This window comes from Nelumbo nucifera, chromosome 3 (genome assembly GCF_055504915.1).
Source record: "Nelumbo nucifera cultivar China Antique chromosome 3, China Antique-T2T, whole genome shotgun sequence".
NCBI lineage: Eukaryota > Viridiplantae > Streptophyta > Magnoliopsida > Proteales > Nelumbonaceae > Nelumbo > Nelumbo nucifera.
The window spans coordinates 100,582,565-100,607,112 of NC_142651.1; the positions used below are offsets into that span (position 1 = coordinate 100,582,565).

The 24,548-nt window shown below is 36.8% G+C and overlaps 2 protein-coding genes, 3 non-coding genes and 1 pseudogene across 11 annotated transcripts in view; 5 read left to right on the forward strand and 1 right to left on the reverse strand.

Annotated features, from left to right (window-relative positions):
- The first annotated feature begins 2,196 nt into the window (after positions 1–2,196).
- Positions 2,197–2,489, forward strand: LOC148801776 (signal recognition particle RNA). The gene has a single exon (XR_016084833.1).
- LOC104587582 (E3 ubiquitin-protein ligase) lies at positions 2,405–13,509 on the forward strand. Of its 2 annotated transcripts, XM_088902324.1 has the most exons (6): positions 2,405–2,467; positions 2,565–2,679; positions 5,588–5,742; positions 12,746–12,804; positions 12,905–13,000; positions 13,089–13,509. In XM_088902324.1, exons 2-6 carry the CDS (start codon positions 2,573–2,575, stop codon positions 13,146–13,148), a joined length of 477 nt encoding a protein of 158 aa, XP_088758450.1. In that variant the 5' UTR covers positions 2,405–2,467; positions 2,565–2,572; the 3' UTR covers positions 13,149–13,509. The 2 variants fall into 2 exon arrangements, with proteins under 2 accessions (XP_088758450.1, XP_010243550.1); XM_010245248.3 differs by having other exon boundaries at positions 2,453–2,679.
- Positions 13,510–21,369: 7,860 nt separating this feature from the next.
- LOC148801777 (U2 spliceosomal RNA) lies at positions 21,370–21,565 on the forward strand. Its single transcript, XR_016084839.1, has one exon. It is a non-coding gene; the product is annotated as a U2 spliceosomal RNA (small nuclear RNA).
- A 612-nt stretch (positions 21,566–22,177) lies between these two features.
- Positions 22,178–22,337, forward strand: LOC148801778 (U1 spliceosomal RNA). The gene has a single exon (XR_016084783.1). It is a non-coding gene; the product is annotated as a U1 spliceosomal RNA (small nuclear RNA).
- A 667-nt stretch (positions 22,338–23,004) lies between these two features.
- On the forward strand, positions 23,005–23,181 carry LOC148801779 (U2 spliceosomal RNA; annotated as a pseudogene).
- Positions 23,182–23,283: 102 nt separating this feature from the next.
- Positions 23,284–24,548, reverse strand: part of LOC104587580 (protein ALWAYS EARLY 3-like) — a 115,808-nt gene continuing 114,543 nt past the window's right edge. For all 6 annotated transcript variants that reach the window (XM_088900288.1, XM_088900290.1, XM_088900289.1 and 3 more), the window contains one exon: positions 23,284–23,521. In XM_088900288.1, coding sequence (XP_088756414.1) covers positions 23,357–23,521 — 165 coding nt within the window. In that variant the 3' untranslated portion in view covers positions 23,284–23,356. The remainder of the gene's footprint in view (positions 23,522–24,548) is intronic.

A 24,548-nucleotide genomic window follows, 5' to 3' on the forward strand; every position in this document is an offset into this window, starting at 1 on the left:
ACACAAATACAAGGTTAAAAATTCAAAATCGACCATATACAAGGTAATATATTATACTTACACTCTTCTCAAACAAATCAAGTGCAAAAACACTTACATTGAATTAAGAAGCCAAACTATATCTATATATTAAAATAAAATGTGCCAAGCTGGCAAATTCTTGTTCTATGGTTTATTCTCAAAGCCACTTAGCTTTTTTCTAGTTTCTTTTCAAAAGCACCTATCTTTTTCTAGTTTTTTGAACTTTTTAATTTTAAAATTGAACAAAATAACTCAACTGACTAATCGCCTTTAAGACTTTTAACACTCCTCATTAAAACACCATTAACTCTCTCTCTCTCTCTCTATATATATATATCCATTTAAATTTAACTATAATTATATATATTAGATATATTTGCATTAAATTGTAATTATAATCCATTTATATTACATTTGAAAATAATAAATATTAATTAACCATAATAAAAAAATTTTAAGTTACTTAAATAAAATAAAAATAATTATTAATTATTGTTTTTGATAAAAATATTTTTATTAATATAATAAAAACAATTTAATTAATAAAAGAAGATAAACTAAAAATGGATATCAATTTAAAATTCATATAAAACCAATACAAATTATCTAACAATTATTGGTTTTATAATTAAAATTTATTAATTTAAAACCAACTTAAGTTCCACTAAAAAATAAAAATTTATATATATCCATTTAAATTTATCTATAATTATATATATTAGATATATTTGCATTAAACTATAATTATCAGTAGAGATTAATTAAAATCCATTAATATTCCATTTGAAAATAATAAATATTAATTGACCATAATAAAAATAATTTTTTAAGTTACTTAAAGAAAAATAAAAATAATTATTAATTATTGTTTTGATAAAAATATTTTTATTAATATAATAAAAACAATTTAATTAATATAATAAAAACAATTTAATTAATAAAAGAAGATAAACTAAAAATGGGTATCAATTTAAAATTCATATAAAACCAATACAAATTATCTAACAATTATTGGTTTTATAATTAAATTTTATTAATTTAAACCAACTTAAGTTCCACTAAAAAATAAAAATTTATATAGTTAATTAAATTTCATAAGGAATTTAAATTTAATAAAAAATAATATACTTAAATAAATTCAATTTTTACTAATTCCAAAAATTAATAAAAAATATTAGTTTTAAACATAGCTTAATTATTTTAAAGTCAATTTAAATTCCATTTAAATTATAAAAACCTCCTTGGGTTTTCTAACAATCCTACTAAACTCCCTAGTATTTTGACCCTTACAAAAATCTCCCCTATTATTTTGAAAAAAGGTGCAAATACCTTCCTTTAGTCAACATTCCAAATAAAAACTTTTGATGTAATGCATTAATTTTAATTTACTTTAGCCTTTTCACATTTGTCTAAGAAGGGTAAAGAATTATTCTTTGAAAGTTGTCTAGCAAAATAAATTAGTGGAGAGTAAAGTAGAAACTTTAAATTTTGTATGATAATGCATTAACAATGATAAGGGTATTTTGGTAACTTCAATATCTTTGTTACTAAAGAGCCAAGGGAAAGGAAGTATTTGCATTTTTCTTCTCAAAGCTACAGAAGATTGTCGGGGGGCCTTTGTTAGGGTCAAAACACAAAGGTGGTTTATTGAATTGTTATAAGAGATTTTTTTTTTATAATTTTACTTAACAATAATACAAAAATAATAATAAACCAATAAAAATTACTCAACAAATTTTTTTAAAAAAACTAATAAGAATTAGCATTATGATACGAAAAACAAAACAAACTTATCTAGAGAATAGGAAATTGGCCACTCTCACTAAAGTGCAACTTAGATTGTGATCAAATAAACTAGACATAACCCCACAAAATAGTATTTGAATTGAATTTAAATGGACACTATTTAATTGAAAATGTCATAGAACTCAATATTTAATTCTGTTTATAAATAAAGTCCGTGCATCGCATGAGTCCTGACTAATTTTCTAGTAAAACTAATTTTAGTAGCTGTGGCTCAATTAAGGCTGAAGCCCTTCTACCGGGCCTTATTATAACGACATGTTTTTTCTCAAGTAAAAGTTCGCTCGATTTGGAAAATGACACCCATATCCCACATCGGAAAGACCAAAGAGATATAGCTTTCTTGTTAATCCTAGGGATGCAATACTGACCACTGAGCTCGGTAGCGTGAGCTTATAACCCAAGCAGGGGCAAGGAGGCGGTCGAACATTGATTCGGTTCTAACGGGTAGGGTTTGTTGAGGCTTGATCTGGTTCGCCCAGTCTAAGTAGGGAGTTGGACCACGCGACTCGGGCGAAGTCTCGGGTTTCAAGGTCCTTAGAGTGGAGGGCCCCGCGTCAGGCTGGTTTCGCAGAGCAACGACAACCCTCTTCTCGTCGGTGGAAGGATAACGAATCGGTGCCTCGCTGTCCCACTGAACAGAGTTCAATCAGACGGCCACCTTTTTCTTTTTCTTTTTTTTTAGGTTTTTTTTCTTTTTCATGTCTTGATCAGGGTCTAATTGGCGTCTTTCGGTTCAGAAAGGAAAATGGGAAAAGGGTTGGAAGGTCTTACAGACGAGGATCGACGGGCGTTGAGGGGAAGCAAATTTGCGCCTTTGCCATTACCACCGCCTCCCTCACGAATTCAACCCAGGTTCGTTTTTTTTTTTTATTAGGGTTTTCTGTGCTCTTATAATTTGGTCGATTAGGGTTTCTGCTGAGGAACATAAAACAGTACGTATTACTAAGACTGAATCTATGTAAAATTGTCGTCCGATCTCGCTCTTCGTATCCGTATGGTCTTCACTGCTACTCAGAACTCCGTTTGGAACAGTCGTAAATATTATATTCTGTGCCAAAGCCCCATTTAAGCTGATACAATTTTGACTCTACTAAGATTGTTATTACTTATCAAATAGATAAACGAAGGTATAAATGGAAAGAAAAATTGACTATTATTTGTTAGTTAATACGGGCAAAGGGTGAAGCAAATAACGTAGATGACTATTGTTGTGAAACACTAATCTTAGTTCCCACACTGCCTGCATCGGTGAAACTATGGACTGCTTCAATGCCTCACTCTGAGGGGGATGTATTGGTTCCACAAATACGGAGAGTCGAGAGGGTTTTACTTAGACACTTGGTCCATTTTTACATATTTAACACAATATTTCATTCTTAATATTCAAATTAACTCAAAGGAGGATCAGGACTGCCGGAGTTTACAGTGCCTTTAATTTGATCCCCAACAACTTAAACATTCTGGGCACTTTTTATTGGTAAGTGAATAATTTCTTAAAGTCAATTTAAAAAAAAAACAGTACAAGCATCCTTTGCAGAGGCATGAGGTGCGGCTGCTGCCTTTTCCTAAATATAGAATTAAAACATTACAGCAAGCACATTACAATTGAGCCCAGTGCCATCGGTCCCTATTTACCCTTTTCTTTGCTAAACAATCAGTCATTACATTAGCCTCTCTCTCCCCATCTGTATTCTTAGGTTCGTACTTGTTAAAAAGTTCAAATATTCTGGGGAATTAAAATATTCTTTCATCCTTGGGTAGTCATGTGTGGGACTGTAGACTGCTTCAGAATATTTTGACAGCTAGCATATTTATTGTTAAAGTTGGATGATCTTCCACTGTGGAAGGGAAAATAATAGCCTTGTTCTCAGGTCCAGTTGGAGTAGGTGACTCACTTAGAGATGAGATCTTGAAGGCTTTGGAAGGTGTACAAAGAGCTAAGGAGTTAAATATAAGGAAGCTGATTATAAAACGAAACTCCAAACTGGTGGTGGACTGGTTGAAAGAAGACAAGAATGGACTGTGGACTTACAGCAATGAAAAGAAAAACTTTAAGTGGTTGACAAAGGACATGGAAGTGAAAGTGACTTGGGTTAAGAGAAGTGCCAACTCTTTTGCTGATGGCTTAGCTAAACAAGAGGTGAATAGGGGTGCTTTCTTTTGGTCTCTATTGTAAATCCTTTTCTGGTTTGTTTGTATTCCTGTTAGAAGAGATAAGAGAGCTTGTCTCTTCCCCTTGTATCCTTTATTTTTATTAATGAAAATCTTCTGTTATGATAAAAAAAAGTCTTATGCTAAAACTAGTTCCCATGGTTCATGTTAGCTTCCTCAAAATTATCCTACCCTTCACTTTTTCTGATCTGAAGCACCTTATTCTCCCCACGTTTTTCTTTGTTTCAGTAGACATGGTTCCCTGTTGTGGGACTGAAAGAAAGAAGTGTTTTGCATTTGTACATTTCAAAAAGGTCAACTTGTAAAAGTTGTTTGATTTCTTCGACCCGATCCCACAGAGATTCAAATACATAGTGGCTGCTTAAGATACACACAGGAGATAACCCTGTCTAATAATCAGACTTTATAATCCAGACCATATTTCAAGGATCTTTTCTGTTTTGAGCAGACACATAGGATAGCAAGATTGTATTATCTAAAAGGTCATAAGGTGCAAATGATTTTGAACCTCAAACCAGCCTCTTATCCTTCCTAACTTGGATGAGCAGGCATTTTTCATTCTTCAACATTTGTAACATTTTTCTTTAATCTTTAATCTTATTATAAAAAAAAAAACATTTTTCTTTAATCTTAACACAGCAACATCTTTATTAATTTGTAAAAGAAGAGGTAATATATGCCGGACAACTTATGCAACACCTCACAGTTCAGTTTACGCTAGCTCAGCTACCTAATCCATTAGAACCCCTTTCCTTGGACTATGTGTATCATTCAGCTTCTCAATGAGTAGCCCCCTAATACAATTGATCCCTATTAACATCCTGTTGCCTTAGGGTATCTGCCATACCATTTGCTGATCTTTGTATCCAAATGAAAATGGTTCTCAGTTTCCTTGCTAGTTGTTTCACTTCTCTCAAGACGTGTCTATACCTCCATGGCCCTGGACTGCTATACTTGAGCTACTTGATGATAACCTGTGTCAACATTTGTAACATTTTGCAAGGACTATTGTTTAATCTTGTATAGTTTACTGGAAAGAATCAATTATATCCAATCCAAAAGACAGTGGAAATATTGATCAAATCAAATTGTAGTTAAGGATTGAGATTGTACTGTTTTTGTTGTTAGACATGGAGCGGATATAAAACTCTTTTGGCCATTATGTCATAGGTCGAATGGTCCAGCTGTCCGGGTTGACTGCAACATACCACTTGAATCCCTCAAATAAAAGATGTGAAAAATAAAATTTAGAAAAAAAGCAAATGGTTCCAGATTGAAGCTTCTAAAAACAGCTTAAAACAACATATGCATTAAACAATAAACATTCTAGGTTGTAATGCCTACTGAAACATTTATCTGGGATAAGTTTTACAAAGTCAACCTTTCTAAGAACTGTGCACCACAAAAACTGATTTAGCTGCTGGTCTGGTTTTTTAGCAGGTTGTTAGTTTCAGAGAATACAAAATTTGAAACTTTAAACTGGTGCATCTTTAAGCAGCATGGCTATTATTTGATGTCTTCATTACTGCTTTGAAACAATTCACTCTCTCTCCTACTAGTTTTGATCTTATTGTGCTTTTCGTTTTAGGTTGGCTCATCCTGGTGGACCGCTGAAAACGAACAAAGCTGCTGCTTTGGCAAAGTTTCTTGAAAGAAAACTCCAGGAGCCTGGTGGATTGGCTTCTATAAATCCCGATCTTCTTGAGTTGGCTGTTAAAAATGCTAAAGACACAATAAATGCTAGTAATAATCTCGTGCTTTATCTATTTCACAGTTGACTTTTCATTTCTTTGGTATTAAAAATTTTTACAAGGACTTTTGTATTGAGGTTACATGTCAACTTTTTGGGACCTGGCTGATTCGTTCTTCCGCATGATTTTTTTTCTCTTCCCTATAATTTAGTGCTTAGTCAGAGGTTTAGAGTTGGTCATTAGTTTTATATAAGATATCCATGATCTTTCCCTTGTCTTTGTTAACTTTATTTTTTTATTTATATTAACCTATATGTATGTATTTGTTATTATTACTGTTCTTCATGTTCAAAGATCATAAACAAGGCCAATGTCATATAGTTGGCCAAGGCTTTGTTGAATTGATAATCCCAAACATATTGGTGACTCTTAACTTTAGTCTATTTCTCATTCAACTAACCTTAGGTGGAGATTTTCTTAAGCAGAAGAATAACTTGCAAATGAACAAGGCATGAAAATAAAGTAATTGGGATTTCTATTTTCATCAATGAAATTTCTTTTTATTGATAAAAAAAAGTAATTGGGAACAGGGTGGGATATATGAATAGACACTAGGAATACCAGAGCAAGGATATTTGACCAAATGAGTAATATGACCTTAAAGAAATTTAACTGGGTTTTTATCTATTTGGTGCAAGATGTGGAACAGAAAGCCTATAAACTCATATTCAACGTGAGCTCTTATAGGGAATTATTTTTCTTCTGATTTGTAACTAGAAAAGTTTATTACAATAGAGAGCAATTGCTGATGGGTTAGCTAAATCATGAGAGTGGAAGAGTGGGGTAGGGTTTCAGTTTTGGGAGGACATTTGGATTGGTAACTCTACCCTTAAGGGCCTTTTTCCTTCCTTGTGCCCTGTCTTTGTTTAAAAATGAACCCATCCAAAGTTTTGTTTCTTCTTCATTTATCAAAAAAAAAATAGTTTTGTTTCTTCTTCTTCTTCTTCTTTTTTTTTTTTTTTGATCAATAAGAGGTCTTTCATTAAAACAATAAGATTTAAGTATAGAAAAGGGAGGATATAAGCTCTCCTAAGTCTTAACCAGAAAACAAAGTTACATTGAGCCCAAAACAAAGAACCCATATATTTGTTTTTGATAGGAAATGGAACAAAGAACCCATATTCACTCCTTGTTTAGCTAACCCATCATCAGCAAAGGAGTTGGCACTTCTTTTTACCCAATTTAGTTTTACTTCAGTATCCTTTTCCAGCCACTTAAGTTTCCTCTTTTCATTACTGTAGTTACAGAAACTAGTTATTTCTTCTTTCCATCAGCCCACCACCAACTTGGGATCTCTTTCTATTACCAGTTTTATAATGTTCAACTCCTTAGCTCTTTGTACTCCTTCCAAGGCCCCCATAATATTAGGCCAAAGTTTTGCTTCTTTCTCTGAGTCAACAAGTATTAGTTGGAATCTTGGGTTGAGAAGAGACTTGCGAGATCATGAGTTTGATCAGGTCGCCTTGCTTTTAAAAACTCTTGATAATTCGTTTTTGGATCCTTCAAAACCAGACTGTTGGGTTAGGACTCACACTAAAGTCTAAAGGTTTGTTTTCCTGTTCTTTATTTTTTTGATAAATCCTGTTCTTCTTTATTTTCTCACATGCTCTGTCCCGACCTCTCAGCCTTTTCCATTTAAAGAAATTTGGTCCAAATCCATCCCTCTCAAGGTTGGAGCCCTTTGCTGGGAAGTTTTTCTAGAGAAATTAAATACTTTGGACAATCTACAAAAAAGAAGACCTTCTTTCTACATTTCCCCGAACTGGTGTTCCCCCTGTAACACTCATGGGGAAAGTTGTTAATCTCTTATTTATCTCATGTCCCTTTGTTGTAGGCCTTTGGGAAAGGATGTTTATTCTGTTTGGTTTTATGGCTTTTACCTCGTAGGTGTGTAGCCTATTTGACCTAGCAACCTTTAGATTGCCTTCAAGGAGGGGTAAGGCTCTGTGTGTGAGGGCTGCATTGGTTTGGACAGTTTGGGAGGAGAGGAATGCTGGAATTTTCAATGACAAGAGGGGAGGATGTTGTATGGAAGTGCCTAATAAATATAGCTATATATTGGGCTAGAGCTTTGGATATCTTCCCAAACTGTTCTTTTGACAACATTAGGTGGAATTCGGAGCTGGTAGCTAAAGTTCTAACGCTAAGGAAAGGCCTAATGTAGTTTGGATGCCTCCTGGAGAAGGATTCATAAAACTAAACTTCGATGGCAACAGCTTAGGCAATCCAGGGTCTTCAGGAATTGGGGGAGTGTTCAAGAATGCCAAGAGCCGCGTTCTTGCTTTGTTCTCAGGTCTGGATGGAGCAGGGGATTCAGTTCATGCTGATTTTCAGGCAGTTCTGCAAGGAGCACAGTTAGCTAGAGAACTGAATTATGACAAGCTACTAATTGAAGGGGACTCTAAACTGATAGTTAGCTGGGAGATTGGCAAATTGAATGGCTGACTTGTTAGCTAAGCAAGGGGTGTATAGAAACCTGTCATGGTGGGCTAAATTGTAATTCAACCTTTGTAACTGAGGCTGCACTGTTATGGACACACCACCCGGCAGCGCACTGCGGCGCAGTCATAGGCAGCAGCACGCACAGCGGGCCGTCCAGCAGCACGCACCACCCAGCAGCGCCGCATAGCAGCCCGGCAGCGCACCGCACGCACCGCCCAGCAGCGCCGCATAGCAGCCCGGCAGCGCACCGCACGCACCGCCTGGCAGCGCGCAGCACGCACCGCACGGCGGCGCGCACAGCAGCATGCACCGCACGGCGGCGCGCACAGCAGCACTGCGAGACGCGGGCACCGCCCGGCAGCAGCACTGCGAGACGCGCGCACCGCCCGGCAGCAGTAGTAGGGCGGGGCCCACATGACAGCTCATCAGGGTGGGCCCACACTTATCTTGCCACATCAGCTCTGGCTGCCAACTCGCCGCCAGCTACACCATTCCTCATCCCTTATCCTTGTCCCTTATCTTATCTTATCCCTTATCCTTATCTTATTTTATCTTCTTAAGTAAGAGTTGTGTTACCATTAGGAGTAGGTAATTAGGAGTTTTAGTTTAAGTTGGATTACCCTAGCCTAGCCGAATCCAACAAGGAATTTCCCCTGTAATCTCCTATTTAAGGAGCCACGAATTGAAATAAAGCATTCAGTTTTCCAGTCAAGAAAAGAGTGAGGAGAGTTCGGGTGGTCTCTTGGACAAATCACCCATTAGGAGAGTTCGGGTGATCTCTTGGACAAATCACCCACGCGATTGCCACAATAGGGTTTGTACGCAAGGGCAAGGGCAAGGGAAGATAGGAGTCTCTTCCGGTGGACCGACCCGTGACGAGATCCTACGCGCGGGCCCATAACATTTTGGGTATCAGAGCCTATCGTCATGGGGGAACAAGAGCTGTTGTCTTCCAAGGTCCACGAACTGGAACACAAACTTGCAGAGACCAGCATGGAGGTACGTGAGGTCAAGGATGATGTCTGGGAGCTTCGACGCTTGCTGGAGACATTCTTAGCCAATAGGGAAAGAAACTCAAAAGGAATCGCCACCAGCAACAGCCGCAGACCGGACTGGGCAGAAACGCCTGGCGAACATCAGACGGCCACCCTGACTGCCGCTGTTATCCCCAAATACAATCGGCTAGAATTTCCGTCCTACAACGGCGCTGGATACCCACTGGGATGGTTGCACCGCTGCGAACAGTTCTTCCGCAACCAGCGCACCGATGACAGGGACAAGGTCAGCCTGGTCGCGTTCCACTTGACCGAAGAAGTGCAGCTCTGGTTCTACCGAGTGGAGCAGGAGGAACCAGGTCTTAGTTGGGATCAGTTCAAGTCATACTGCCTTCTTCGGTTCGGACCCCCATTAACAAGCAACCCCTTGGGGGAACTCATTAACCTCAAGCAGACCGGGACCGTAGCAAAGTATCAGCGGCAGTTCCAGACCCTTCTCGCCAGGGCCTCTTCAGTACGCCTAGACCAGCAGGTGGATATGTTCACAGCTGGTCTAACCAAACCCCTGAGAGTTGATGTAGAGATGCAGAGCCCGCCTAACTTGGTCACGACAATGAATTTAGCCCGAGCCTTTGAGTGCAAACTGTAGATTAGCCGAGGGCCGTTCAGCATGGGATGCCCAGCAGCAGCTTGGACAAACCCGAAGCCTACTAGAGGAGGGTCTTCGCTGGCAGCCAACAGGGAACCACTCGGAATGGCTCCATATCCAACAGCCAGCCCCAAACGGAAGCCACAGACGAGTACCAATTCCAGATCAGCATCCAGTGTGGGGAGTGGCAGCGGTACACCCCCTATTAAGCACTTGTCCAGGGCTGAGATGGCAGAACGCAGGGCGAGGGGACAATGTTTTAATTGCGATGAACTCTACTTAGCAGGGCACAGGTGCAAGAGACTTTTCTGCCTCTTGGTGAAACAAGAGGAAGATGAGGATGAACCCCCTCCATGGGAACCCGATCCAGGAGGGCAAAGCCATCCAGGATTCCTTTGAGGGTGTTTTCGATACCCAATTCGAGCTTGAGGACAAGCTCGTAGTCCGGGAGGGGTGTGATGTTATGGACACACCACCCGGCAGCGCAGTCATAGGCAGCAGCACGCACAGCGAGCCGCCCAGCAGCGCGCCGCACGCACCGCCCAGCAGCACGCAGCACGCAGCACGCAACGCACGACAATAGCACTAGGTAGCAGCACGCACCGCACGGCAGAAGCACTACGAGACGCGCGCACCTCCCAGCAACAGCAGTAGGGCGGGGCTCACATGACAACTCATCAGGGTGGGCCCACACTTATCTTGCCACATCAGCTCTGCCCGCCAACTCGCCACCAGCTACACCATTCCTCATCCCTTATCCTTATCCCTTATCTTATCTTATCCCTTATCCTTATCTTATTTTATCTTCTTAAGTAAGAGTTGTGTTACCATTAAGAGTAGGTAATTAGGAGTTTTAGTTTAAGTTGGATTACCCTAGCCTAGCCGAATCCAACAAGGAATTTCCCCTGTAATCTCCTATTTAAGGAGCCACGAATTGAAATAAAGCATTCAGTTTTCCAGTCAAGAAAAGAGTGAGGAGAGTTCGGGTGGTCTCTTGGACAAATCACCCATTAGGAGAGTTCGGGTGATCTCTTGGACAAATCACCCACGCGATTGCCACAATAGGGTCTGTACACAAGGGCAAGGGCAAGGGAAGACAGGAGTCTCTTCCGGTGGACCGACCCGTGACGAGATCCTATGCACGGGCCCATAACATGCACCTCATGCCTCTGTTTGGGAAGCCTTCACTGTATAACTCTTATTTTGTTTCTAATAATTCAATTTCCATTTATCAAAAAAAAAAAGAGTTAGGTGGGATGGGGCATGGGTTGAGATTTTTGCTATTTTGGATGGCAGCAAATCATTGTGACATTAGCATTTTGTAAAAACAGTAATGTTTCATGCACACTTCCTGTATACCCTTGTACACTTCCTATTGTACATCTTACTTTGTCATTATATAATACATCATAACTGATTTTTAATTTTTAAAGGAAAACAAATATGTAAGTGTAGACTTTTGAGGTGACAATTGCCAATATACAGGTGGTGCTTGGCAGCATTTAGGCAATTAGACAACTTATTAGGGAGAATCAGAATTATGAACCTATGCTTCCATAGGTGTGCCAAGACTGTGCTTGCAAGCTATGATGGATGCATCCATACCCTTATAATATAGCACTGAAGTGCAATTATGAAAGTTTATATATTGAAATCCTTGGCCAGCCTTCAAAGAGATTCATCTCAGCCATGTGGATTGAAGATACTTTCTTCTTGTTTCAATTTCGTAGTTACATAGGGACTTTCCTACTGCACCAAAGAGGGCCAGGCAATCTGTTGGTAGAAATTGGATTTGATGAGCAATTGGGTTGAACATATTGGCTATAAAAATAATTCTTTGCAGAAAACGAAGGCTACCTTTAGGTTGATGTTTAATTCCAGTGATTGTAAGGTAGTTCTTTTGAGATGCAAGTCATTTAATTCCAGTGATTGTAAGGTAGTTCTTCCCATTTGGTCGCATTATGCTTTTATTCTTTCTTTTCATTGGAGCTGGCAACATTATGTCCTTGACAGAGCTTAGACATCGTTTCTTCTATTTCTTCCTTGCATCCCTTAATAATTCATTTCCTATTATTAATGAAAAAAGTTGAGATATACCTCTATTGACTGTCATGCGCTGAAATGTGTTATTGCATTTACACAAGCTTAAGAGTTTACTCCCCTCACCTCTTTTCCTCTCGTAGATGATCTTTTAGTTTATCTTTTTCCCTTATTCCTGTGTAGTCACTCCTAACAGGATAAGGTATCAATTTTGGGATGTCAATTCCTTCTTCTATCTACTTTATCTTTTGGCATTATATTCTCCCTTTTTTCTTACACTACTTCCTTCTTTTTCCTCCTAAATTGAAGAGCCTGATGAGAGAATGACTGATGGTTGTGGAAATGCTCATTACACTGTTATCTGATAGGTTTACTTATTGGTTTTTCTGTTGATTCTTGTTGACGTCCGAGACTCCAAGGGGGTGTTCTTTTTTTGGATTTGGAGAGGGGGGAAAGTTGGTCAATGGGATTTTGGTTCCCATTGATCAAGAATCCCATGTTCTTTTTTCAGTTTTATGTGGGGACTAGGGGAAATTTATTTTTCTGGGTATCACTTACCCAGGAAAGTGATACCTATCTCCTAGGTGGGTAAATAACTTTTCCACATAGGGGGGAAAGTTGCTAACACTTGAATGGGACAAAAAATGCCCCTTTTAATAATGGATTTCTATGGCTAAAATGGTCATTGCCTTATTTACCTGAGAAATAAAAGAACATAAGTAAATGCACTTACCTGGGTAAGTGTTTCTCAGGAAAAACTTGCCCAAGTAATTGCATTTACTCAGAAATTGCCAATGTATAAAACATGGTATGGCGTCACTAAGGTGTCAATCGTTGGAAGTTATATCATCTGATTATTTTCATTTCAGGTGGGACTTCAAATTCAGGAAGAACAATTAGGCATGTTACTTCCTTCGCTGAATCTGAGGTAACATTGAAAATTCATCTGGATATTACCAATTTTTTTTTCCTTTCATTTCTTCATTCTTTTGATCTTTTGTTATTTTTTTTTCATTAAATGCTTGTAGGATTTTGATCAAGATAAAGACATAAAACGAGGTAAGGAAGAAGGAACTAAGCTAAAGAAACATAAAAGAAAGAGAAAGAAAAACAAGAAGCAGAAGGTAATCTTTGTGGTTGTTCTCTGCTTTATTATTTACTTTATTTTATTTATGTATATAACTTTATCTAATTCAGTCTCTTGTAATGTAGATGGTAGAAAGCCATGAAATAACTAAACCAGGAAAGCGCAAAAAGAAGTCAAAAACATAATTTTGACTTTTGAGGCCAAAAAACTTTCCTAATTTATAACCTGGGACTTGTACTGGTCACCAAAAAGCGGAAATGGAACTTTATATTTTTTGGTGGTTGGGGGGGAGGAATGGAGTTCTGCAGGAATGCTTTTGCGGTGGGGGAGAAGTTCTGCAGGAAACCATACCAGCCATTCTTTTGGTTGAATACTGAAAGACATACCTGTTGTTCAGCTCATTATCCACTCGAAACCTGAGAGGAGTGTCTCACAACTGTCAATAGATCAATTGATGTGATTTTTTTTTCTTCACAATCAAATTCTAGTTGAACAACATGTTCTGGCAGTAATGAAATCATTTCCAGTGGATGAGAGTTTTATCGATCGCCGTTGAAAAGGCGAAACCTCATATGTAATTATTTTCTTATATATAATCCAAAAATAAGTGGATAAAGAACAATTTTCTGGAACCATTAATCAAGGTTCAAACGTATCGTGCCGGTGGCTTCTCGATACGCCCCTACAGGGGGTGTATCGGGGTTCTGACCGGTTCAGGGGTTGAGCCTTTACACCTCTTAATGTGATTTAATGTTGGATGACATGTTAGGGCCTATTACCCATTGCTTCTGCAAAATCATTAACAATTGTTCTTCTGAATCAACCATTACAAGATGGATGTTGCTTTGCTGCCCTGTTTTCCTGAGCAAATATTTCCAGACGTTTAACCCCTAAAAATAACCATCATGCAAAGGTTAAATATCAATATTTTGTAACTTGAATGGTGCTCAGGTGGAATAGCCTTGTTTCACTGCCATTCCACCAGGGGGATAGCTGGTAACAATGAGTACTGGTCATGAACAGGGAGAAAACCTTGCTGTTCTCACCGATACCAAAAAACTAGGGCTCCAAACGGTATCTGTTTGTTTAAATTCGAAATCAATCTAATCATGGGTGATCCAAATTCGATCCATTTATCATTGAATCAAATAAGGATCTACCCTTATCGGATCTGACCAATTTGATGAAAATGCATGATATTGTATTTTTATTAGTCATAGATTCAAGTTTCGTAAGTCATTTTTAGTGTTATATATATATATATATAACTCCCCACACATTGCCCCCCACAGCACATCCCTGTCGTGTATTGGGAACATCTCTTGATGATAGCATCATCATTTTTTATATTATCATCGGGAGATGTTCCCAATACACGACGGGGATGTACTGTGGGATGTTGTGAGGGGCAATCTTGTGGGGGGCTGATTTGATCTCTCTCTCTCTCTCTATACAATATCAAAGTCATTTTTAGTTCAATTTATTAATAATGTATAATATCCTGATCATTAGTCTAATTTATTAATGCTATTCAATGACTGGTTACAATATAAATTCAATTCAAATTCAAATATATTTTTGATAAATAATTCAAATTCAAATATTAATAAATCAAATTTGGATCTTGGTATATCCAATTTGATCTCGATTTGTTTGCAGTCCAACAAAAAACCCTTGATTTAAACATATAGACTCCTATTGGTCTAAAACTTGGTAGTAAAGTTTTTAATTGCGAAATGACTTTGGAATCTATCATTCTTTTGAGGGGGGGAAAATCTATTGAAACCATTTTTTTAAACTGAGGATCTGGACACTGATTTTTGCAAATAGGGAAAAGTTGTGTCTTTCTGCAATTTTTCGTTCAATCCTAAGTTCCAATAGATTTACAAGTTCAGTGTTTGAAATGCACAGATGTGCATGCTGATCTATTGTCTAAACTACTAGTGGGGACCGTGTGATGCACAAAATTTTTTAAGCAAAAGCTAAACAATAGAAACACATAAGAGTATACAATTGTTTTATATTTTTAACGTTTAAATAATCAATAATTATTTATATTTAGGGTTTGATTATGATATGGAAAAGATATGATATATGGAATTTTTTTACCAATCAACTGGTATCATAAACGGGGTAGTGAATCAAGTGTTATTTATCAAAATTCATCGGTGGATTTTGATTGGTCAAAACTCTTCCTATACCATATCTTTCATGAATCGTAGATTTTTCCTTATATTTTATATACTACTTTTAATGATTTTTTTACAATACAAAAATAACAAAAATTAATTTCAGCTAAGGTTGTTCATCAAACTGATGAAGCCGACCAACCCCCAAGTTGGTCAGATTTCTAATATTTCAGGTTAGTTTTGGTTCTACAATTTCCCAACTCGACCAGGTTGGATCGGTTTCACTTTGACCATTTGTAAATCGACCAAAATCAAAACAACCTAGCAATAGATATATTTTAACATTTTATATTTTTAATATAATTTTTAATAGGGAAAAGTGGGAAAATTCCCATATTTCTTTTGAACTGACGGACCAAACTGAAAATTGACCCAAATCGATACAACCCGAATTGGCAAGTTTTCACTAATGGTTAGTGGGTTTCAAGCGACCAACTCCCCAACCTGACCAAGTCGATTCGGTTGGCCAAATCGCCTAGAGCCAAACCGAACCAACCCATGGACATTCCTAATTTCAACTAAATTAATAGTCTAATCTCTAATAAATAACAATAGTTTAATCTTTCATTAATATTGAAAATTTATACAAAAAATGCATAATTATTGAAAATATATTGATAATGAAGATACAATAAATGACTAATAAAAATACAATAATTACAAAGATGCATACTAAAAAATATATTGAATTAGTTAATAAATAGTGTAATCTCAAATAATAGTTTAATCTTTAATAATATTAATCAATAACTTATAAAAAATACAATAAATTAAATTAAAAAAGTTAAATAACAACATTTTAATCTCCAATAATTATTAAAAATTTTCTATTAAATAAAAGAACAAAAATAGATTTATACATAATTATTAAAAATATATTTATCACAAAAAATCAATAATTAATGAAAATACAATAAATATTAATTTTAGTATATATAAATATATAATACATATAGAATAGGGTTTTAAAATTATTATTAATAAATATTAATTTTTTGAAAGTTATTTTCTAGAATTATTAATTGATATAAGTGAAATTAGTTACTTACAATATTATTAAGTTATTTAAAAATATCAATATGTAAATTTTAAGATATTAATCATTTATTGAATTTAATAATCTGTAAAATTATATTGTATACTATTATTACATAATTTCATTATTTTAAGTATTTAAAATCTAGTTATGTTGAATATTTAAATAATATATAAAATTTTCCGTTATTTGAATTTTATTTATTTTAAAGTTATTACATAATATTAAGTATTGTTTTATATAATCATTTGACTATTTTGAATATTTTATTATTTAAAATATTTAGTTATTAAAATATTTAAATAATCTTTTTATTTTTTAATGTTAAATTTTTATTATTTAAATAACATTTAAGTTGAATAAACCAGAAAACCATAATTTATATTGTTAGTACATAATTTCGTGATGAATTTTATAAAAATATAAAATTATTAGTAATATGAATATTATTAAATCTATTATATTTTTTATGTTTTTAATAAATATTTTAAAGTTGTTATATAGTTTCGTTAGAATATTTAAATAATTTTTTATTTTTTAATTCAAACTTTAGATAGGTATAGATAAAAAGTGGGGGAGAGGACAAATAGGAATTAGAGATAATTTAGGAGAAAGTGGGGGATAGTGGGGGAGGTAATTTAGGAGTTCTGTTTTTCTTTTTTGGGGAAAAGGGTAAGGTATATATTGTTAAAAGAAAAAACAAAAATAAATGTACAAGAAACAAACAAATGCAACACAACGAGCAGATCCCATAGGAAACCACTTACAACCGGAGCACAACACTCTAGGGCCAAACAACATCACAAGAGACCTAACAAAGGTTCAAAATATCGATACGCCCGATACACCAATAGGGGCATAGGCGTATTGGGCAAATCAATACATTTTTTTTTATTTTTTTATTTTTTTTCAAAACCGGTTCAAGGGGGTTTGGTTTAGAGCTCATCTACCCTTTGAACCGGTCAAACCCCCAATACACCCATTGTAGGGGCGTATCGGAGGGGTCGATACTTTGAACCTTGGACCTAACCACCTAAGGCCTAGAAACTAACAAACCCAAAAACAGGCCCGCACGTTAATGGGGTGAACTGTTTCTTCCTCTGCCTCTTCTACCCCTTCCCCTGGTGTTGCGGGTGCCTCGAAGCGTAGGGGTAGCAACCGGTGAATCGTAACAATCCCTCAACAGCTTGGATTTTCTGTTCCCAAGCGGTAGCACCGAAGGTGTAAGAGAGACGTCTGACAAGGAGCTTTCTGTTTCCGTATCTGAGTCCAGTTCTGAGCAACTGTTTTCCAGAGAGCAGCAACGAGATTTCACTTCATTGGCAAGTTGAGAACTAAAGCAGTCTCGTAATTGGGGCTCTTGCTCCGTTGTGTAAAAAAACCCAAAAAGCTTCCCAAAATCCATCAACTGCTCAACCTGAGTTGCAACGACAGTCCCATGAGCATAACAACCCTCTTTCTCTTGTGAGACAAACTTGACAGAACTGGGTGAGGGGTCTTGGCCGGCAGGGAAATCTCCAGCTTCACACGGAGATATCTTTAATACTCTCCCGACAAGGGCTTCTTCAATGGGTCTACCAAGCCCAGCCCAGCCCATTATCTTGCATGATGGGCGGGCTCATAGAATTCATTTGTACGCCTAATGTATTAAGATATAACTAGGTGCCGTGGTGAGCTTGGTTCTATTTCAGTTTGCTTGAAAAACCGATCGATTGGTTTTATTTCAGTCACGCTGGGCTCCGGCGATGAAAGATGTCGTGGTGAGCTTGGCTATGTTCTGGCCTCCGAGCACTGGGGCCGAGGTATCGCTACTCAAGCTGTCAAGATGGTTGTCTCCTCTGTGTTCCATGATTTCCCAGATTTAGAGAGACTCGAAGCTCTAATTGACTCAGAGAATTTGAGGTCACAGAGGGTCCTAGAGAAAGTCGGATTCACCAGGGAGGGTATTTTGAGAAAGTATCTGATTGTAAAGGGGAGCACTCGAGATGTAGTGGTGTATAGTCTTCTCTCTACTGATCTCAAAAGCTGTTCACTTGTTTGATTCACTGAAAGTTGTAAATTGAAATTTGGGGTTTTCACTTTTTCTATTTCTAAGTGTATATTTAGGGATGGCAATTTTTCCCATTTCTCCGATTCCCATGGGGATCCACCCCGAATGGGGTGGGGATGGGGATAATTTTCCCCTGTAGGGATGGGGATGGGGAAATTTTCATCCCCGTTAATGGGGATGGGGCGAGGATAGGGAGAGAACTCCCCGCTGCGTGGGATCCCCACTAATATATATACATATATATATACACATACATCTATATATATTAAAATTTCTAAAAATATGATTAAATATGTTTGAATCTTTTCTAATAGGATTGCAAATTTTAATTATTTTATTTTTATTCTTTTAAATAAAATGAAAAACAAAAACAAAATGATTAACATTATAAAAAATCACGGAGAATGAGAATCCCCGTGGGGATGGGGATGGGGATAACCTCGTCCCCATTAGCGGGAATGGGAACGGGGATGGAGATGAGGATTTTCACGGTGACAGGGATGGGGAGAGGCTGCCCGTCCCCACCCCGCCCCGTTACCATTCCTATGTATATCATAAATCAGAATTTTGTTTGTTTTTTAGGTGATGGTTATTTCATTTTATATGACAGTTGGGCTTCTATAGTTTGTATTATTTTCAGGCAAAAAATACAAGAGCCAGTGTTTTTAAAACCAACACATAAATAGAAACCACTTTTTCATCTAAGTAGCTGGTCTGTGGTTCATTTATTTGGGTTAAAATATCAACAATTAAATAATAATTATTTAAATAAAATATACAAAAAATGGATATATATAATATTATACATTTATCATATTAAATAAAAATAAATGTGATAAATAATAATTATTTTTATTAATTAAAAAAATAAAAATATATATGATTAAATTCTGACCGCTGACCCACTAACCATGTCAAATTGTTTAGCAGTTAAACAATTCGGGTTGTCGGGCCATTGACTAAATCAACGGATTTTGTAACCAAACATTTTTAATCTAGTGAAATGGACATGAAACTAATGGGCCGGCTCAACCACAAAATTGAAAACACTTAAAACAGCCTAAGTGTGATTTTAGATAATTAATTTTGGTACAAATTTATGTAGACCATTATAAAGTGGATACTTAATTGGTTTCATGCTAATAAAAAAAATGTTGAATTTGATTGTATAATATTCCTTTGGGGAGACATTCAATAAAATTTAATTATATAATGTCAATTTATATCTTTATCATTTACTTACACACACACGTGCACAACATGTGTCCTTACACCAATTGTTAAAAAATGAAAAAACATAATTGACAATGCAACATCAATGACTAATAAGACTTTAGAGTCGCATTAACATTGAAACATCTAGCCACCCTGTTGCTTAGACAATTCCATATCCTCAAACTTTTCATTTGTAATCAAGGTTCAAAATATCAATACACCCGATATGCATAGAGGCATATCAGAGTGTATTGGTAGTTGTTTTTTTTTTTTTTAAATCTGGTTTAGATGGGTCGGTTTAAGGTCTATCCACTCCCTGAATCAGTCAAGACCCCGGAACACCCCCTGTAGGGGCATATCGGGAAGCTCCGATATGATATATATCAATATTTTGAACCTTGTTTGTTACTACAACAAATACACACTATAATAGGGTTATATTGGTCATTTACAAACTATAGTTCAGTATTCATTTCTTGCAACAGAGATATTAGAAGCAAAAGTATAGGGTGGGAAGAAGAAAAGAAAACAAAAATGATTGCTCTCAGATTGAAACTCATTCTCCTATTTGTCAACTTGAGATTTTACCATTACACCAAACAATAGAAACACAGGGGATAGAGTAACTCAAGATTGCTACTTGAGAAAGGGAAAATATGAGCCCATTTTGAGCTGTCATAACAGTTACTATGGGCCTGTTTGGGAGGGCGGAAGCATTGATTGGGAAGTCACTATAAGAAGCTTTAGCGGAAAAAACATTTTTTCCTTTTCGCATAGTCATTTTGAGCTCTCTAAGGTTTCCACCAAACACGGCTTATGGGCTTAGCATTTAGAAATTAAAGCCCATAGCACAAGTTTAATCTATTAAAGTTTTACCAAAAAATATAAATATATTAAAGATCACTCTTGTCTAATAATTAAAAAAATACATTAATAGTTTTACACATTAAGAGTTTGTTTGGTTCACAGTTGGAATTGGAATCGAAAGCGAAATCCTTTCGAATCAGAATTAGAATGATATATTCCTAATAGTCTGTTTGGTTCAGACAGAAATGAGAATGAGATTTCATTCCCAAGAGAGGAGCATGAAATGGCCATTCCCTCAAATCGGAATAGCTCATTCCGATTCCGATTCCAAACCACCCTATTCTTGCAAGCCAAACGGGGCCTAAATATATGTTATAGCTATATGCATATAATAATAATTGTTAGATAGTCCCACCATGGTTTAAATAAGAAATGAGAGATAACCTGGACCGGTCAATGGATGGCTTGTTCCCCAAAAACCGGATTTTCCCCGAAAACCGTTGATTTTGGCCAGAGAACTATTGAACCGGGCAATTAACCATTCAAACCATTTTAATCATTTTTTATTTTTTTATTTTCTTGTCAGAACGGGTCGAGCATTCGGTCAAATGGTCGGACCGTTCGACTCGATAACCGGACCCCTGACCGGTTTGATCACCGGGTCGGTTTAAAAAACCATGCTCATACTTGATCTTAAGGCTTGGACTTTGGTAGAAAACAAGTGGGCAAAATCATAATTAGCTGAACTCAATAGTTGTGTTGTCGAGTTTACTTTAATTATTTTTTTTTTGAAGGCTTAGTTGAGTTTTGCTGACTGAGGTGCTTTTAACAAAATTCAATATTTGTTTTTGATAATTTAATCACGGGACACTTAACTATTTGATTGAGGTATCATGTGTACAATTTTGACTTTAAGAGTTTGTGTACAAGCTGGTTCTTAGCCCAATGGAATTGATTATCTGTAGGACCGTGATGGATTTCAAAGATCCAAACAGGGAACAGTGACGAGTGACGACAGGCTATTGGATATATAATCCCACATCGGATGGTGAAAAGAATCGAGGAGGTAGCGCGGACTATAAATAGTGATGGAAGACACTAAACAAATCATACCTTTCTCGGCCTTTTGGCTAAGATCAAGTGTAGTATCTGTTCTTATCAGTTTAATATCTGATACGTGGGCCATCGGTCCACATGATATTAAATTAATCTTTTTAGGGGGAGAACCCACTACGGTAGCTTGCTACTGGGGATCTCGCGCGTCGCCCATGCGTTGCACTACTGTACGGGCCTGGCGCACCCCACCAAATCAATGTAGAAGATTTGTTTCTATGTTCTGTTCTTTATATGGTTTTCTTTTCTATTTGGATATGTGAAGTTATTCCACTGACGGAACGTACGAATGGTAGTTTCGACTCTCTAGTCTAAAGAAACTGTCTAGTGAATCAATTGATTCGGTAACCCATTCAAATCTCAGTCGTTCCTGACTTCCTGGGGAGAATGGTAATGGAGTTATCCTGGGAGCGGGCTGTGTTAAGCTTCAAGCTTTCCGATACATGAATCGACGAAACAGACTGTTGAACTCAAGCCGAGCTTGTTCTGAGGTTGGGGAGGAATGGTTTTCCTGTCTGTTGTCTGTGTCAAATTCTGTATGTTAGTTCTTAATCTATTAATTTATTTTCACCCAAAAACAAAAGCTAGAAGAGAAACTCGGGTAAAAAGCATGACGCGGGGGATTAAATAACCAGCTGAGAGGCTCTAAATCTAATAGAACTTTGCCATCTGCAGACTGCAAAAGCGGCCTTTACATGCTTAAACAGTCTAATTGGAGTTAGTATAATGTCCCACATCGGCTAAGGAAGTTAATAGCGGAGGAAGCGAAGCATTATAAATAGAGTGGAAGATTGGGAATGAAACATACTTACCTGGACGGGGTGAATGGGTGATCAAGAAGGCCCATAGCCTAGGTTGGTGACCTCCATTGCACACAGGATGGGTGCCCGCCTAACATCTCCCCAAGTGGGAGAGTGTACGTCATAATTTGTGGCAGCGGGGGTACGCGTTCGCGCGGCCCCTACCCAGTTCGTTTATTCAAAATCTTCATTTTCTCTATCTATTATTGTTAGTTAATAGACATTCTCTCTTTTTTACATGCAAAATAGGAAACTGAATAAGACGAGTAGCCTGGTCTCTCAGAGGTTTCTCCATCCTGCTACACTTCTTGATGAGAATAGTCTTCGCATATTTATGTCCTGTAATTGTAAAGCCATGATAACCGTTCTGCTTTTGTCGCTCCAGAAGCCCTGCGGCATTGATGTCCTGCTGCATGTATGATGTTACTCAATTCATTGAAGATAGCTGCTGCATTTCCAGTGCCCGGATCATAGGATCCGTCTACAAGAACTGTGTTTGTGCACTTAGTTGAAAATTTACTTTGAAACAGCTATCAATGATCATGGCTTTACAATTAATCAGGCCTCAGGGCATGTTGTTTCGGTCCTGGAAAGATCTGGCGAGGTCTTTTCAACAGGCAAGAGAGAGTGCCGACTGCCTACCCAGAAAAAAAACGCAAGAGGAAAGAGGGTGGTCGATCAGGCCTCAGGGAGGTTTATTCACAAATGAGTTTAGTGTTGATTGATCAGGCTCAGGCCATGTTGTCTTGGCTTTAGTCCCACATTGGCTAGTGAAAAGAGTCGAAGAGGTAGCATGGACTATAAAAAGTGATCGAAGATCCAGATCAAGCCATACCTTTCTCGGCCTTTTGGCTAAGATCAAGTGTAGTATCTGTTCTTATCAGTTTAACATCTGATTGTTTCATGGTTTGGGGTGTTTAATTTATAATAGTTTTTTAGGGAGTCTTATTGAATTTCAGAAAATTGAAGGTTGAGAGATTAAGGCATCTGGCATATCTTCTAACTTTCTAAGAAGGTATCTGACATGACTTCCCAAATACCCCAAGAAAGGATTGTTGGATTGATCCCTACAATTGGAGCTTTTTTTGGGAGGTAGGCAAAAGAAAAGAATTTAGACGACAAAATTTTTTCACTTAGCATGATTGTAATATACACAGTAGACACTACTGTACGGTGGTTGAGTCTATGTTGGTACAAGTGCCAATATCTGGTTTCTTACAATTGACATGCACTTCCGAATTTCTCCATAAATGGGAAGATTCTGAGAACAACATGGCTGCAAGCTTTTAACAGCATAATCTATTATCTGGGCCACTTCAGCTGGTGGATACTGCCGCTCTGTGCATGCCTGCATATTTTGAGGAAATAATACTAAGCATCAGAAGGAATAAAAAAATCCAAGTGTCCAGAATATTAGCCAGAAAAAAATTTCCAGAATATAGATTATTTTCACCAATTAAAAGTGAGAATTATCAAAATAAGACAGTCAATGTACCAGGGTTGATAAAAAAACACAAAGCATAAAGGAAATTTCAAACAGGATTCATGTAGCCAACCCCATATAGTTGGGTTAAGGCTTAGAGGAGGATGATGATGGATGATTCTTAAAGTAGGTTATTAGGTCTAAATGGTTGATGGTCTTAACGTGGAGAAACTAGGGTTTGAAAACAATATTTTGAAATAGAGAAATTCAGGGTATAGTGTGATTCTCAAATGATAATTGGGTGGATGCAGTCAGGTTGTTTGGGAGCGTGACCACATAGACAATTAGTTTAACAAGGGTGCTTGTTTTAAATGGGCAAGAAGATCAGCTAATGGTTTAGCGGAACAAGGGACTGCAAGGGAGAGTTTGTACTTGGCAGTAGGGGTGTCCACGGTTCGGTTTACCAAACCATGGACATATTTTGCAAACCGAACCGGTGGTACCGGTTTTTCCATTTCTCCAAACCGAAACCGAACCGGTACCACCGTTCGGTTTTTTATATTTATAATATATATTATATAAATATATGTATAATATTATATTATAAATAATAAATGATATATAATATATTATAAATATTTTAAAAATATATAATATATTTCTTAATAGATTATTATAAATATAATATAAGTATATATTTATATATATATATATATAATGAATATATATTTATATATAATATATAGAAAATGTGACATTAAAAAAATATATAAAATATACATATAAATATATATACCGGTCGGTTCAGTTAACCGCCAGTTTTTTGTAGGTAAACCGAAACCAAACCGATCGGTTCGGTTAACCGCATTTTGCGGTTTGGTTCGGTTTTTCGGTTTTTCATGGACACCCCTACTGGGCAGTGCTGTAATGTATTTTGTTTGTTGTTCAACTC

Bases quoted from the DNA above. Each gene is read 5' to 3' on its own strand.
- LOC104587582 (XM_088902324.1), top strand. From the start codon at position 2,573: ATGGGAAAAGGGTTGGAAGGTCTTACAGACGAGGATCGACGGGCGTTG. The intron at 2,680-5,587 runs GTTCGTTTTTTT...TTTTCGTTTTAG, and splicing joins CCCTCACGAATTCAACCCAG to GTTGGCTCATCCTGGTGGAC. The intron at 12,805-12,904 runs GTAACATTGAAA...AAATGCTTGTAG, and splicing joins CTTCCTTCGCTGAATCTGAG to GATTTTGATCAAGATAAAGA.